Source organism: Carya illinoinensis, chromosome 5, assembly GCF_018687715.1.
Source record: "Carya illinoinensis cultivar Pawnee chromosome 5, C.illinoinensisPawnee_v1, whole genome shotgun sequence".
NCBI lineage: Eukaryota > Viridiplantae > Streptophyta > Magnoliopsida > Fagales > Juglandaceae > Carya > Carya illinoinensis.
In genome coordinates, this window is record NC_056756.1 from 13,114,995 (window position 1) to 13,132,018 (window position 17,024).

Below are 17,024 nucleotides of genomic sequence, written 5' to 3' on the forward strand. Positions count from 1 at the left end.
TATTAAAATATTATATTTTTAGAATTTTATTTTTACATGTAAATTACAAATTATCGAAATCTAATTATATATATATATATATATATATATATGTTTTTATGAGTTTTGAATTTTAATGTGTTGTACATTAGAAAATTTGACACCTTCAAGAAAATTGTTGGTTCTGCCACTATTTGTAGTTATAGAGTATGTAAACGTTATACACTCTTTTTAAAAAATATGAGTAAATATAAAATTTATGTAAAAATAATATTTTTTTAATAATAAGTTTAGTTTTTTGTTTTAAATGAGAATATGACGATTGCACAACCATATATAAAATTACAAACAAAAGCAGTTTGATAGGAAACATCATGATACGTGGGTTTAATCAAAGAGCTTTTATGGTTATGTATCATTTTTGTTGAATAAATATATATATTAACATGTGGATCCCAGTAAAGGATAAGCATTGCGGATTCATGATGCAGTAGTGACTGACTTATAATCTATTATTATATATTTTTAGTCATATTTAATGATGTCTGTCCAATTATTTGATACTATTGCTTTCAATATAGAAGATAAAATTTAATGAAAGATAGCAATACACATGCATGCAGTACTTTTATTATTAATATTATTATAATTGATTGAGATAAAGAAGTTTTGCTTGCATTGCACATAATTTACATGGTGGCCGGCCATCATCATCAACTAGATAAACCTCCTCTTAAAGATTGATTTAAATACCATCGAATTGGGTCAGAAAGAAAGCAAAAAGGGTTTAATAAAAAAACAAAAAACAAAAGATTAATTTGTTATATACATAGAAATAAAATTCTATAAATAGAACTAAATATATGTTTTAGATTTCTGTCGATGATGTTTTATAAAATAATATTTATCTATTTTTATTTTTATTATGAAATATTTATAATTTAGTTTCTTTATAGAAACTACTAAATGATATTTTAGAATGCCGTATTTTATTATGGTATGTAAGTTAGTTTATTAAATTTAATGTAAAATTTAGATATTTTTGTAACACATTAAACATATGAGACATTAAATAATTTTTTTTTTCAATAAAATCTAGAGGAGAAAACCTCTCAATTATTTTTTATATAGATCATCATTTTAAATTATTTTTCTTCTATTTTCACTTTGGATTTAATATTAAGAATCTTAATATTATATAACAAAAAGAGAAAACTTGGAATTCATATTAATAAATTTATTATTTTTCTTAAACTTAATTTTAATTTAACGTTAGTGAAGTCACATCCTTAATTAAAAATAAATTATATATAAAAATTATGGGACTATAGGAAAAAAAATTAGGGTGAGTCTTATCTAGATATATTAAAATTTTAAAATTGGAGAGAGTATATGAAGATTTTAAATCTTTTGAAGGACCAATAGGATTATGAATAAAATCTAAAGTTGCTTTTAAATTTTCAAAAAACTTGGCAACGTGGTCCTCCCTGGGTACAGCTTTCGGGAGAGGAACTTAATGCCTATCCATTTATCTCATTTTTCTGCTTAAAAACAAAACAGAAGATTTCCTATTTATCTCATACAAACATATATATATATATATATATATATATATATATATATATATATATATATATAATGTTTATTTTTTATACATTTTATTAATATGATTAGATACATCATTTTTTTTTAAATAAAATAATTATTTTAACTAATTATATTAATAAAATGTACATAAAATATATAAAAATAACTGTACATAATATAATTTATATATATATATATATATCACATGAGCCGACTACATCAAGCATAAATGAAGCCAACTTGAAATTGACCCACTAATGTCCAATCCAATTACTTAGAAAGCAACATAAGTTGGACTTTTAATTTTTAACAATCAAATTAACAAAACTTTGGTAGACTTGAATTATTGGATTAAGATTTTTATTTTTTTTATATATAATTTCTAACACTGCAATATTTATTGTTATTAGTGGGTCTCGGACAATGATCCTCTCTATTTTCATTAGAAATAATAAAAACCATCTTGTTGTATATATGGAATGCTTTGCTCATTTGATTTACCAACGTAAATGTAACCATTTTTAGAAATAAAAATTATATGTACAATTACTTTTGCGTATTCTTTACACATATAATTAATGTAATTGATTATATTATTTTTTTAATATAAAATAACTATTTTAACCATTTACATCAGTAAAGTGTATAAAAAGTACACAAAAGTGATTATATGTAGTAGTATAACTCTTGCTACTTATCATCTCATACCACATATTAATATGTGATTTGTCATTTTTATTTTTTATTTTTAAATATATAAATTTATACATCAATATGTGCGATTAAATAAAAGAATAAAAATAATAAATTATATATTAGTGCATGATGTAGGAAAGGATTGAAACAGAGTAGTCAAATATGGAAGAGAAGAGAATTTTGATGCGAGAGAGATGAAATTGGAAGGCTGTATATTTATGTAGTTAGTTGTATTATAGAAGAATAAGTCTGCATTTATAACTTGTAATACAGACGCGTAAAAGAAACTGTAATAACTAACTTTCTATGTAAGCCAATGAAACTTTCATTATATGGATGAATTTGAAGTGGTAATCTTTTCTGTTTTGCCAATGGGCAAACAGTACAATGATGATCAACAATTTTATCAGAAAGACTAATATCTAGTACATTATTGGAAAGAAATGATAGTCGAGATACAAAAGAATATGCTATGCCAGACTTTAGAACTTGTTACAAAATTTACAAGAGTTGATTTAAGTTGAACCACAACATCACTAGCACTTGATTTCTGCAGTATGTAAAGCCCAGCTGATCTTTGAGCTATCTCAATTATTTTCCATTGGGTAAGTTCCTTAATAAAGCAAAAATCAGATGAGAATATAAATGAGTATTTCTGATTTAAAGTGAGTTTACTCACTGAAAGTAGATTATATAAGAAAGATGGTATACAAAGTACATTTTTAAAGATTAGATTTTCAGATATTTGAACTATACTAATATGAATTACGGGTACAATATTTCCATTTGGGAGTTTAACTGAAGTGTTTAAGGCTTTTGTGGTTGAGGTAAAAATATCAATTGAATAAGAAATATGGTCTGTAGCCCTTGTGTCTACAATCCAAGTATTTTCAGATATTAAACATGAAATCGAAGCACTTAAAGAAAGGCTAGAAGTTGGTGATATACCTTGAGTAGAATGACCAATCGAATTAGAAATGATATTTGCAGCTTGGTGATTGGTATTATCATCAGGTTGCGAGTGAGTTAATGATAACAATTTTTTATAGTCTTCTTGAGAAAAAGACATTTGATTAAAATGCTTAAAAGGAGTACTCAAGGTTTGGCCCAAAATCTGATTAGCAGTTGTTGTAAACTTTCATTTATGTTGAGAATTGGTTGAATTCTGTTTGAAGCCTAGAGGATAACCATGTATCTTGTAGCATTTTTTCACTATATGATTGTTCATACCATAGTGAGTGCACAACAACTTATCTCTCTTCTGCTGTTATTTTCTAGGAACAAATCTTTTCATCGCTGGATTTTTATCTTGAACTTTGCTCAAGAAGGCAACAATGTCAATCATGTTGTTCTTGCTAACCTTTCTCTGTTCCTCTTCTTGAACAATTAAAAAAAAAACTTTATTTATATTCGGTAGAGGTTCTATCATCAGAATTTGCCCTCTGATATGAGAAAAATAATTGTTTAATCCCATCAAAAATTACATCACATGCTGTCGATCTTGATAACCCAAGAAAATCTTTATTGCATCACACTTATAGATTCTTAATGCTCCACGTGAATATGTTGGAATCTGATTATAATCCAGCAATTCATCCCATAGTGATTTGAATCTTGTATAGTAATCTTGCATTGATAAATCTTCTTGTGTCAAAACTGAGAGATATTTCAGTAGTTGAAAGATTCTTGGACTATTTCCTTGTGTAAATATGTTTTTCAGCTCATCCCACATATCTTGAGATGTTCTTGCACATATTATGCTGGAACCTATTTCTTTCGAAACAGAACTGATGATCAAGAAGAAACCATATTTTTGTATCTTTTCCACAATTCATAGGCAGAATTTGTTGAACTTGATTGTGTAATCGATCCATTCACGAACCCAATCTTGTTCTTGGCTTTTCATGGACCTGTTCCATGTATGATAATTTTTTTCCGATGAGGATGTTTGACACCAGTATATTTCTTGGTAAATCACCACTTTGTAAGTGATAGTAACTCCGAACATTCTCCACATTTGAATCAGAAGCTATGTATAATCTGATACCAAGAAATAGACTAGTCAAATATGGAGGAGAGAGAAGCCTGATACGAGAGAGATGAAATTAGAAGGCTGTATATTCATGTAGTTAGTTGTACTACAGAAGAATAAGTCTGTATTAATTATAACTTGTAATACATACGTGTAAAAGAAACTGTAATAACTAACTTTATATTTAAGCCAATGAAAACATTACATGTATTTACTCTAATATCTAGACTTCATTATATTAATCTATAATAAGGATTAGTATAATTTTCTGTTTGATTTTATATTGTACGGGTTAACAAAAACTATTTGGCTTACGTGACCACGTGAAAACTCAACGGTATATGCATTTTTTTTTGGTTTTAGGACGGTTGAAAACGACGAGAGGGTGTTTGGGACTTCCTACTTGGACGTCACTGTAATGGTGTCGTATTCGCTAGACATTAAACACGCGGATCTAACCACTCCCCAATTTTCAAGGACATTAAACACGCGGATCTAACCACTCCCCAGTTTTCAAGACCTTACAATTACATCGATATTAATACTTTAATTCGATGTAATAAAGTTTAAAATATGATAGACAATGACAGACCTATAAAATAGAGATATTTAGAAAATCATTTTTTTTCCTGTGCCCTTTTACTTTTTTAAATTAAGATTATAGTTTTTAATACGAAAGATGCTTTTTGATATATTAAATTCGAGATCTACGATCTTGTCCATTACATAAACGACGAAGCTAGTGACATGCTTATCCCCTGAGGTGGCACAAAGATTTTTTTTTAATATTATTTTTTTTATTAATGCTTCATGTACTCATATTTTTATTTATTATTTTTTATTAAGTTTTTTTTTTTAAATTTAAATTTTGAATTTTAAATTTAGTCATTTTCAACATATTAATCAGAAATAATAAGTTTCTTATAAATTTTTTTAAGTACATTTTGCATTTATTATTATTATTATTATTATTATTATTATTATTATTATCTTTTGTATACTTTTTCTAAATAATTTAAGAATAATTCATTAGTCTTAGTTTTTGTTTTAATTAAAAAAAAAGCAAGGTTCAAGATTGCCAATTCATTTCAAATCTTAAATCAGTTTTATAATTTGACTAATCATTTTAAATTATATAATTCTATTTTTATAAAATCAGTCTATAGTTAAAATAGTTCTTAATTTAAATTATAATAAATATTTAAAATAAAATTATAAAAAAATTATATTTATATTTCTAAAACGTACATGTCTCGCACACCTCATTTAAAAAAAGATAAATCTAAATTTTATATTAAAAATTTATTTTTTAATATTAAAGAATACGTATAATTTACACATTTAAGTTATCAGATTTTAATCATGTTAAAAAATATTTATTTTTAATATATATTTAAAAAAATAAATAATAATTATAATTGTGAGTTTAAATATTAGGTAATTAATTTTAAAAAATTAAATAAATATAAAATTTATATTAATTTTTTAATAATAAATTTAACGTACAAAACTTTACCACTCTATTGATTGTACGTGGAATTACTATTTGAATAATTATAATTTGACACTTGTAACACATCGCGTGAAAGAATCTCGCCCCTGCAGCAAAAGAATATAACCGGTATAATTCCATAGCAAACACATTTCCCGGAAACACCCGGTCACCCACAACTCTCAGGTTCACGGGCTCTCAAAAGCTCGGTCTCACCATGAGACCAATAACTGCCCCACTATTGCTGTCGTGACCGCCACTTGTCAGTAACTACATTGGGCCCTCTTTCGGTAAAAGAAAGCCCCTGCCCCCACAGTACTTCTCCCGTACGCACACAAACACAGGCTGCTGCTCTTCTTCTTCTTCTTCTTCCCTGTGAATCTTTGTGCACTGTTTCTTTGACAATGACGGACACCACGGATGACATAGCGGAGGAAATATCGTTCCAGAACTTCGACGATGACTGCAAGTTGCTCGGAAGTCTGCTCAACGATGTCTTGCAGCGCGAGGTCGGAGGCAAATTCATGGAGAAAGTCGAGAGGAACCGTACTCTCGCTCAGGTCCTCTGCCTTGGCCCATTATCCCGTATTTGTTTCTATCTACCAGTCGCTCCTCTAGTTCTGTGAATCTTATTGCTTGTGAAGTCGTTTTTTCCTCCCGGATTTTTCTGAGTTTCTGCTTAGCTGCTGAGAAAACAGAGGAAATAAATAAAGGAAAGCAAAGCAAAGCAGGAAATGAATTTTACACTTTTATGTTGTTTTGGCATCGAAAGAAAAAATATAAAGTCTCCACTGAAACAGTTTTACTAAGCTCAGTAGTATTGTTGTGGAATTGTTATTTGTAGAATAATTCTCAGGTTTTCAAATGGGTTTTGTTTTGTCAACCTACTTTCCTCACGTTTTCTTAGAAACCACAAATTGAGCATTAAACGGTACTTGATATTGACAAAATGATTTCAAATGGGGGGTTTGCGTGTTTAGAGTGCTTGCAACATGAGGATGGCGGGGATCGAGGACATGGCGGAGCTGTTAGAGAAGCAGCTGGCTTCGGAGATATCGAAGATGACATTGGAGGAAGCCTTGACCCTCGCTCGCGCATTCAGCCATTATCTCAATTTGATGGGTATTGCCGAAACACATCACAGGTATATATCGGATAGTTATTGATTACTAGTTCAGACTTTATTAAGCAAAATTTTTTGTTAGGAATGAACTTTCCGATGTGGTTAATGCGTCGTTTTCAAACTTTTTTTATTCGTTTGGTTGCTTAAATTGTTAGATGAATTTGTTAATTTACTTTTGAGAAATTGGCACGATATACTTTCAATATTTGGTTTTGAAAGGTGCTCAATAAATTTTGTTTACCGAAAAAAAAAATTATTTGGTTTTGAAAGGCTTCCGAAATCAATCTTCAAGGCAATATTTTGCTTTGTGCAGAGTTCGTAAGGTACGAAATGTGGTGCCTCTTTCAAAATCCTGTGACGACATCTTTAATCAGCTGGTGCAGGGTGGAGTTCCCCCAGATGAGCTTTATGAAACTGTTTGCAAGCAGGTCTACTGTTAGTTCTTAAGCTTCCAGTTTTCTAAATTTCTTAATTGCGTTGATGAGCAACAGATAAACTTTAAAAATGAAAGTACGTTGTCTTCCCCACCCCCCACCCCCCACCCCTTCCCGGCAAGGAAAAAAAAAAAATCTGTCATCTGGGTGTCTGAAAACTGCACAACTCCACTAACCTCTCAAGTAAGCAAAATTGTCGAAGTGGAGCTTCTTTTGTGGCGGGTTTTGTATAATAATATCTCTAAGATTTCGACTTCTTTGAGCAACTGAATACAACACTGAAGATTTAAGTGCGGATGTTTAATAAGATGCTCATTCTTCTTTTTGCTCTCTCGCTTTTTTATTTTTTATTTTTATTTTAGAATGATTGTTACCGCAGGAGGTTGAAATTGTTCTTACTGCGCATCCCACACAAATTAATCGTCGCACTCTACAATACAAGCACATTAGAATTGCTGTAAGTTTTTAATGGCATTTTCACTATTTAATATGTTGAAATATAATATCTTAAATATCTTTTCAGTGAGTTTTCTCTTATTCTAACTTTGCCTTTTGCTTTCAGCATCTTTTAGACTACAATGACCGATCTGATCTTGCTTTTGAAGATCGAGAAATGCTGATTGAAGATCTGGTATTGTTTTTCTAACTGCCTGGCATCCCTCCAAAAAGTCACTGTAAAGTGTGTGAGAGTGGTGGTTGGGGGTTGTTCGTGTATCTGTAAGATAATGTGGAAAGAAATTGGTGTAATTCTTGTATTTATGTGATTTACAGATTCCATCTGGTTTTTTGATAAGAGAGAGAACTTAAATATGGCATGTGAGTCATAGATTCAATCTTGCTATTGTAGGTGAGAGAGATAACTTCAATATGGCAGACAGATGAGCTTAGGCGCTACAAACCCACACCCGTTGAAGAAGCCAAGGCTGGTAAACTACTGGAAGTTAAGAATTGTTAAATACTCCACGCTTTGTTTCTCTGTAGAAATGTGGACACATATTTGCACCTGTTCATTTTATTATCTCAGGCTTGAACATTGTGGAGCAGTCCCTTTGGAAAGCTGTACCTCATTACCTACGCCGTGTCAGCAATGCCTTGAAGAAGGTTTGTCTTCAAACTCGTCCGGTAGCTGTTGCATTCTTTGGGGATGCACATACTTTCTTCCTTGCAACTTTCCTTTCTTACTCTACTTCTTCCTCACAGCATACTGGAAGGCCTCTTCCATTAACTTGCACACCAATAAAATTTGGGTCTTGGATGGGGGGTGATAGAGATGGAAACCCGAATGTAACAGCAAAGGTAAGGTGTCTACAATTGTCCTTCTGTGAAATGCAATTTTCCTCCTTGTATGAGATGATATGTTCAAGTGTTTACAATTGTTCATTTATGAAATGATTTCTATGAGCTTATATCGTTACCTTGATTATTGGTCTCAGTTCAATGACAAACAATTTACTCTTCTAATCTTCAATTAGAATTTAGTGTAGTATATATTATTCAAATTGAATGATTGTACATTTGCTGTAAGGTTCTGTTGAATCATGGTTTCAATAACACTAGAAACATTCTTGAGAAGGCATGTATGTCATTGTTTTTGAATAGGAATATGTAAAAAGAAAACCCTTGGCGCTAAATTAATTTCTTAATTGTCCCATATATTTTAATGGATAGGCTCTAGTGATTTGTAGTGCGAGAAAAATATACTTTGCACCTTCTATCTACTAGGCTCTTTACATTTTGCACGAAAAAAAAAAAAACTGGCACATTATACTTTCTAATAGCCAAAAGTTGATAAATAGCACCCTTGTTCAATTTTGGCCATTAAGATGGATGAAGGAAAAGTGATGTAGCATGATCTTGGCAGTTGAAATCTGACCAAGAAGACGGAGGAGATGGAGGAAAAATAAGAGATGTCGCATGATCTTAAGGGAGGGTGCATATTGCAACTTTTTGGCAGTTTGAAAATGAAATGTGTCCATTCTGGTAGTTTAAGGAGCAAAATAATGTAAAATGCTCTGTAGCTGGAGGGGGCAGAGTTTATTTTTATTCCTTCTATTTTTTTGCTTCCTTCTTTTTGAACAATTTTTTTTAAGGGCTGGAATAAACTTATAATTTTTCTTATCCTTGGCATATGAACTGTCTATTTGCTTTGTGTAATTCTGAAATTTTCAGTTCTTGTGTTCTTCATGAGGATCTTCACTTCATTCTTGATCTTTTTCCTCATATCTAACTGGTTCTGTTTCATTGTCTATCAAGAAGTCATTCATCCAATTAAAATGGAAGATTTTGTATTGTTTTTGCATGCTTTAAAACATGTAGGTGGTGCTAACGATGATTCTTTTGCTTTAGTCCTCCAATATAAGGTGTATGTATGTGTGCTGCCTTTTTTGTTTTTGTCCTTTTTTTTCTTTCTTTTTATTTTTTATTTTTTATTTTTATTTTTAAATTATGAATATTGACATGCTCAAACGTGAACACCCACTGTCAGAACCAATCTTCTTCATCAATATGGGAAGTTTTCATATCTTGAAAATTCCATAAGTTAGTGGAAGCTTTCTTTGTTACTCTATTTCTAAATGGTACTGTTCAAGCGTTGTTCTTTTTAAGAATTACTTCTTTTAAAAGTATCTGATTGTACTGATTACGTTACAAACCTATCCTTGATGTCTGACTAAAACTGACATCAATTACATTGTGCTTTTGCTACTGAAGTACATGATATAAAAACTTTTCTTTCTGGTGCTTCAGGTCACAAAAGATGTCTCTCTCCTATCTAGGTGGATGGCTATTGACCTCTACATTCGAGAAGCTGATAGCATCAGATTTGAACTATCCATGAATCGGTGCAGTGATAGATTGTTAAAACTGGCGCATGAGATTCTGGAAGAAGGTTTTGCATGTCAAAGTTCCCTTAAAGTTCTGATTTTATACTTATGGATGTAGTAATTGCTCGTCCTTTCATCCTTATATGAATTGTGCACTGGTTAGAGTTCAATTTTGGAGACACATGTCCTGTTCTGAGAGATGAGAAACTCTCAATATCATTGCCAAACCAGTTGGGCAAAATTTGATAAAAAAAGTACATTCACTTAATTGTTCAATTCAATGGCTAACTATATTGATTGATGTAATGATTTGGCTATTGTGAAGTATCTTTTCGAACATAATATTAAATTAGAACTTCGGGACAAGAATCATGTCTTGAGATACGATGAGTCACAAACATAACTTATTAGGTCTAGTACATAAGAATGAAGATTTATTAAGATAGTAACCATATATTGAGAATTGGATACTGGTGAATTTGTATGTCAGTTATTCTTGTATTTATTTATTCTTTTCAGTTATAAGTGCAAAAAAGTGTAATGAGGCATTAGCTCTCACCTGGGTTGCCATATTTTGTTGTTCACTTAATGAGAACCTGTTTTTTTTTTTTTTGGGGGGGGGGGGGGGAGGCCTTTTCAATTTGGTTTATAACCGCCTTAAAATTTATGAGAATTTAGTTATTAAATTTGGCCTTTTTCCCTTGCTAAATTTCTGTAGGGTGATTAAGTCATAATAACCCTTTGTTTGATTGCAATATTGACCATTGGAAACCCAATTTCAATCTGTAGCCTTAAACCTTGTCTGATGCTGATGATTAAGTGGTTCAGCCCAAGAAGGATTAAAAAAAAAAAACATTGGTTTCTCAAACATAAAGGTTTTTTTGTTGTATAATTGCTTTTAGCAACTAATGGCAACATTTATCTCGATAATATTTGACTATATGAAGATGAAAATGCCTTAGAAAGCCCACAATGCAGTACACTTCCGATTGCTGTTTTATCGTGCATCAAGATTGAGATATATCACATTCTTTCTTATCACATGGTTAGTGAAAGATATATCACATGGTTAGTGAAAGGGTATATATCACATCAAGCAGCAGATCATCTTCTTGTCATTTTCTTTAGCAACAACACTTGTGAATCACATCAGTGACTTGTCTGTCAAATTTCTTTTCAGAAACCTCATCTGATGTTCGGCATGAGACTTGGAATCAATCTTTGAACAGAAGTCAAACGAAGCTTCATGGCCAGCAAGCTCCAACCATTCCAACCCATCTTCCAGCTCGAGCAGATCTGCCCTCTTGTACTGGTAAATAATGGTGCATCTAGTTAAATTAATCATTTAGTTCTTTATGTGTACAATTCAATGACCATCCTCAAGGTTCTTCCTTTTCGAGTTATACCCGTCATTTGCTCAGCACCCCCAGTTAAGTCTCTACAAGTTGAATGCCACCTTAATCCTGAATGTAATGCTTTCCATTGTACTTATGAAATGCACTTCAGAAATGAATAATTTATGATTGGATATCATACCAGTTTAAAATTTGACTAAAAAAATTCAATTTTTGTTTAACTACATGCTATTTTTTTTTTACTCACTCGGTTTATAATTATTATCCTTTATCCTATTGGTAGGTTTTATTTTATTGTTTGGTTGAGTTGGCATCTTATATGATTGTTCATGTAGAATGCAATGATGGTGAATCTCAGTACATCAGAGTAGAATTTCCCAGTACTGATAACAAGACACTGAATCGTCAGGTAACCCAGTTCTAGGATATTAATATATTTGCAGAGCATTTACGTGGTGATTTAGATTTTTTTGCCCTAATCTCTGTCTCATAGTGGAAATCAATCACAGTCACTCTGTCGTACATTTCCCTTTTTCTAGGATGGTCAGTGTTCTCATTCAGATTCTTCATTTCAGGATTTACGTCAGAATTTACGTGTGTCATTACAAAATGGGAATTCACCTAATTCTAGCTCTGCACAGTCACCTGTAACGCCACGGTCTTCTTCTTTCAACTCTAGTCAACTCCTTGCTCAAAGGAAACTATTTGCAGAATCCCAGATAGGAAGGTCCAGCTTCCAAAAGCTTTTAGAACCTAGGGTCTCTCAAGGTCCTGGAATTGCTCCTTATAGAATTGTTCTCGGGAATGTAAAAGATAAGGTTTGGTTTACTCACGCGAAGCTTCTATCTAACTGTTAAGTTAAATTTCATTTTGAGATAGTAAATGCAAAAATATTGTTATGCACTGTACTTCAGCTCATGAAGACACAAAAGCGTCTGGAGCTTCTTCTCGAAGATCTTCCTTGCGAATATGATCCTTGGGACTACTATGAAGCATCAAATCAATTATTGGAACCACTGCTCCTATGTTATGAGTCTTTGGTAATCTCCCTCCCCCCCCCCCCCCCCCCCCCCCCCCCCCCCCCTCCTCTCTCTCTCTCTAAACAAAGATGACATTTTAGTTTTATGAATATTGATGTAAAACAATCCATCTTGCAGCAATCTTGTGGATCTGGGGTGCTAGCTGATGGTCGGCTTGCTGACCTGATCCGAAGAGTTGCTACTTTTGGGATGGTATTGATGAAGCTCGACTTGCGTCAGGTGTGCTTTGAGTTTATGGTTATAGCTGTTTCTGCTTAGTAGTCTATGTTAAAAATGAACTTTGCAATGTTCCAGGAATCTGGTAGACATGCTGATACACTAGATGCAATAACCAGATATTTGGATATCGGTACATACAGTAAGTGGGATGAAGGAAAGAAACTGGAATTTTTAACGAGAGAGCTGAAAGGGAAGAGGCCACTAGTTCCCCAAAGTATTGAGGTATGGTATTCAGATAGTTTTTCATTTATGGATTATGCAGAATAAAATCTAAGTGGAATTGGAAAAAATAGTAATGTGCCTCTTTTGAAAAAAATAGGAAAATGGATAATTGTAGCAGAAGCATTGTTTAAAAACTGATCTTTCCTCTATTCCAATTTTTTCCGTGCCTTGGCTTTCCACTAAATTTGCCTGCAGTTTCATGTGATTTTTGAGATTTCATACAATGTCTTGTTTTTAGGATTGATGCAAAGCATTTGTTGCTTTTATGATTCAATTGTTTTCATTTGGTGAATTTCTATACCTACTCTTACTTGGGTATTTCAGGTTGCTCCTGATGTTAAGGAAGTCCTGGACACCTTTCGCGTAGCTGCTGAGCTTGGAAGTGATTCACTTGGAGCCTATGTGATTTCTATGGCTTCAAATGTATGATCAATTGCTACTAGTTTTATGATGTATAAGTCCAATGATAAAAAAATATATAATTGACAGTTTTTTTTTGGGTAAATCCAGGCAAGCGATGTCCTTGCTGTTGAGCTTTTGCAGAAAGATGCAAGACTTGCTGTTAGTGGGGAATTAGGAAGACCATGTCCTGGTGGAACGTAAGACCGCACCCCTCTATGTTGTTAAACTCCTGTTAAATTGTAATTTTAAATTTGTTTGATCAGAATTATGGGATAAATTTGGAAGCCCCTTTAAACAAATTCTATAATTTTGTTTTGCATTCTGTTATGAAAATTAGTCTAGTTTGGACATTGAATCATAGTTTCCATTTGTGTTATCATTCTTGATGATTTGTGAATGCACCTGCACAACACACCCAATATGCATGTTATGTGTAGACGCCAAATTGATCATCCCATTATAAAATGATTAGAAGATGAGTAGCAAGGATTAAATCTATGTTGTATAGTTTGTTCAAACGTTTTATTATGTCTCTGGGTCACGATAAGTGCTGTTTATTCTAGGGGTGTCAAATCGTGTTAACGGGTTGTGTTCGTGTTGTGTCAAAGCATATATATTATACTATATAGGTAAACCCTAACCCGACCCGTTAAGCTTATCGTGTCAAAACCTCAAACCCTAACACGACCCATTAACATAACGTGTCGTGTCGTGTCAACCCGTTTTGACCCATTAGTGAATATTACTAAATAGGTTGACACAAAACAATACAACCTGTTTCAAACTGTTTATGTAAATGAGTTGAATATGCATAAAATTAACCTGCTTAACTTGATTAAATTTAACATAATTTTCTATAAATGTTAAAATCACAATATCTATAAAAATTATAAAACTAACTACAAGTCCAAAATTACAATCTAAACAATAAAAATATTGAAATTAAAATTCTAACAATTTTACTTTTAGGTAGAAGGGTATAATTGTAATTTTAACTTTCTTAACGTGTCATAACGAGTTATAACGTGTCAAAACGGGTTGACCCATTGTCAACCCGTTAAGCAATCGTGTCTTAACGGGTCAACCCGTTTTGACCCGAACCCATTAAGACTAAACCCTAACCCGCTATTATCGTGTCGTGTTTGTGTTGGGTTAACGGGTCGTGTAACAAATTGCCACCCCTAGTTTATTCTGAACTTGCAACAGTTATTCTCATAAGGTTCATGTACATTCTGAATAGGCTTCGAGTGGTTCCTCTATTTGAAACTGTGAAGGACTTGAGAGGAGCTGGAGCGGTGATCAGGAGATTATTATCAATTGATTGGTATCGAGAGCACATCATAAAAAGCCATAATGGCCATCAAGAGGTATTTTTTCTATATGTCTGATTTTAGGATTAATTTCTGAAATTTCCCATGAATCTTTGAGGAGCATAGGAAATTATTGTGGCCAGGTTATGGTTGGATACTCTGATTCTGGTAAAGATGCTGGGCGTTTTACTGCTGCATGGGAACTTTACAAAGCCCAAGAAGATGTTGTGGCTGCATCCAATGAATATGGTATTAAAGTTACTCTATTTCATGGGCGTGGAGGGAGTATTGGTCGTGGTGGTGGCCCGACGTATCTTGCCATTCAATCCCAACCACCTGGCTCTGTGATGGTGAGCGATCTTTTAAATTTAGATCTTGGTACTCTTATAGTTTTTTTGTTCTTTGTTCTTCAATTAACAGTGGTATATATCTTGACTATAGATGTTCCAATCAACTTAAAAATATTGAGTCACCATGTGAGATTCTATACTTGGTTGTCTAGTAACTAGTTTGCTTGGATACATTTTTTACTTCTATTTCAAACTTGGAAATTTTTTATTCTGTAGTGTTTTAGTTCAATTAATGTCTAAACTAGAACCAGTGTAAAATATTTTGGTTTTTATTATTATTTGGATTTTACTTCCCATAAATATTTATTAACTACCAAGAACAAAAATAATTTAGAGCTCCTAATATCTGTGGTGTACTTGGTTTAGAACTTTGATACGATTTTCAATTTTTGTGAATTTTGCATTTAGTTTTATTAGTAAGTTTTGCTTCAAATTGAGTACTTAACTCAAAGCTCATAGCCTTGGACCCAATGGCTAATAAATCATAGAAAAAACTTCTAAAACTTTGACAATAATCTCTATGACCTGGCCTATGGAATTTGCAGGGCACTCTTCGGTCAACTGAGCAAGGAGAAATGGTACAGGCAAAGTTTGGGCTACCACAGACAGCTGTTAGACAGCTGGAGATACACACAACAGCTGTGCTGCTTGCAACTCTACGTCCTCCACTCCCACCCCGAGAAGAGAAATGGCGAAATCTCATGGAAGAGATCTCAAAAATCAGTTGCCAGAATTACAGGAGTGTTGTCTATGAAAATCCAGAATTCCTTTCCTACTTCCACGAGGCTACACCTCAAGCTGAGCTTGGCTTCCTTAACATAGGAAGCCGTCCTACGAGAAGAAAGAGCTCTACTGGAATTGGACACCTTCGTGCCATACCTTGGGTCTTTGCATGGACCCAAACCAGGTTCGTTCTTCCGGCTTGGCTTGGAGTAGGAGCAGGTCTACAGGGTGTTTGCGAGAAGGGACATACTGATGACCTAAAAGCAATGTACAAAGAATGGCCTTTCTTTCAATCCACCATAGACCTTATAGAGATGGTTCTAGGGAAGGCAGATATACCCATTGCCAAGCACTATGATGAAGTCCTTGTCTCAAAGAGTAGGCAAGAACTTGGTTCCAAATTAAGGGGGGAGCTCTTGACAGCAGAGAAGAACGTTCTGGTGGTTAGTGGGCACGAAAAACTTTCTGAGAATAATCGGAGCTTGAGGAGGCTGATAGAGAGCAGACTTCCCTATCTCAATCCTATGAACATGTTGCAAGTGGAGATACTAAAGAGGTTGAGATGTGATGATGATAACCACAAACTCAGAGATGCATTGCTTATCACCATAAATGGAATTGCAGCTGGAATGAGGAACACAGGTTAAGCAAAGTCTTGGGGATTAAACATGACTGAAACTCTCACCCTTTTTTTTTTCTATGTAGTTTTATGCGAATGGGGCTGTTGCTTGATGACAATCAAACATCATCATATCTGTATGTGGGATATTTAGGTTTTGCTGAAAGACTTGTATTCACTGGATTATGCTAGATATCCATGTTTGTTTTAGTACTAGCAATATAATAATTACTCTGTTGGTCACCAAAGGAGACCTGGCTGCGGATTGGAGAATATAGGTCCGATTATTTAGTGCCTTAATTAGTCGTATGATTTTATGTATATTGCAATGCTAGGGAGAAAAAAAAAAAAAAAAAAAAAAAAAAAAAAAAAACTGCAACTCTAAACAGTGAAGACGGGTCTGTATTAGAAACAGTGTGTAACCTGTAATTCATCACTCTCTTCATACGCGCACGAGAGTTAAATTGTTAACGACTTGATAGCATCGATCCAAATTGAGGACTTCGTTCTTGTTAAATGGAGGGGCGTCCACGTGGGGTAGACCCCTCCCCTGCGTAATGCATGGCTTTCGTTACCTGGTTATAACGCATGGCTTAAAACCATGCGTGTTTGCCAATTA

The 17,024-nt window shown here is 33.1% G+C and overlaps 1 protein-coding gene across 1 annotated transcript; it reads left to right on the forward strand.

Annotated features, from left to right (window-relative positions):
• The first annotated feature begins 6,056 nt into the window (after positions 1 to 6,056).
• LOC122310971 (phosphoenolpyruvate carboxylase 4-like) lies at positions 6,057 to 16,653 on the forward strand. Its single transcript, XM_043125275.1, has 20 exons — positions 6,057 to 6,346; positions 6,767 to 6,930; positions 7,223 to 7,337; positions 7,723 to 7,800; positions 7,906 to 7,974; positions 8,191 to 8,269; positions 8,368 to 8,444; positions 8,544 to 8,639; positions 10,089 to 10,230; positions 11,346 to 11,477; positions 11,856 to 11,929; positions 12,096 to 12,338; positions 12,435 to 12,560; positions 12,678 to 12,779; positions 12,855 to 13,001; positions 13,326 to 13,424; positions 13,512 to 13,600; positions 14,644 to 14,770; positions 14,857 to 15,063; positions 15,609 to 16,653. Exons 1-20 carry the CDS (start codon positions 6,191 to 6,193, stop codon positions 16,431 to 16,433), a joined length of 3,147 nt encoding a protein of 1,048 aa, XP_042981209.1. The 5' UTR covers positions 6,057 to 6,190; the 3' UTR covers positions 16,434 to 16,653.
• The last annotated feature ends 371 nt before the right edge of the window (positions 16,654 to 17,024 follow it).

Bases quoted from the DNA above. Each gene is read 5' to 3' on its own strand.
- LOC122310971 (XM_043125275.1), top strand. From the start codon at position 6,191: ATGACGGACACCACGGATGACATAGCGGAGGAAATATCGTTCCAGAAC. The intron at 6,931-7,222 runs GTATATATCGGA...TGCTTTGTGCAG, and splicing joins ATTGCCGAAACACATCACAG to AGTTCGTAAGGTACGAAATG. The intron at 15,064-15,608 runs GTGAGCGATCTT...TGGAATTTGCAG, and splicing joins AACCACCTGGCTCTGTGATG to GGCACTCTTCGGTCAACTGA.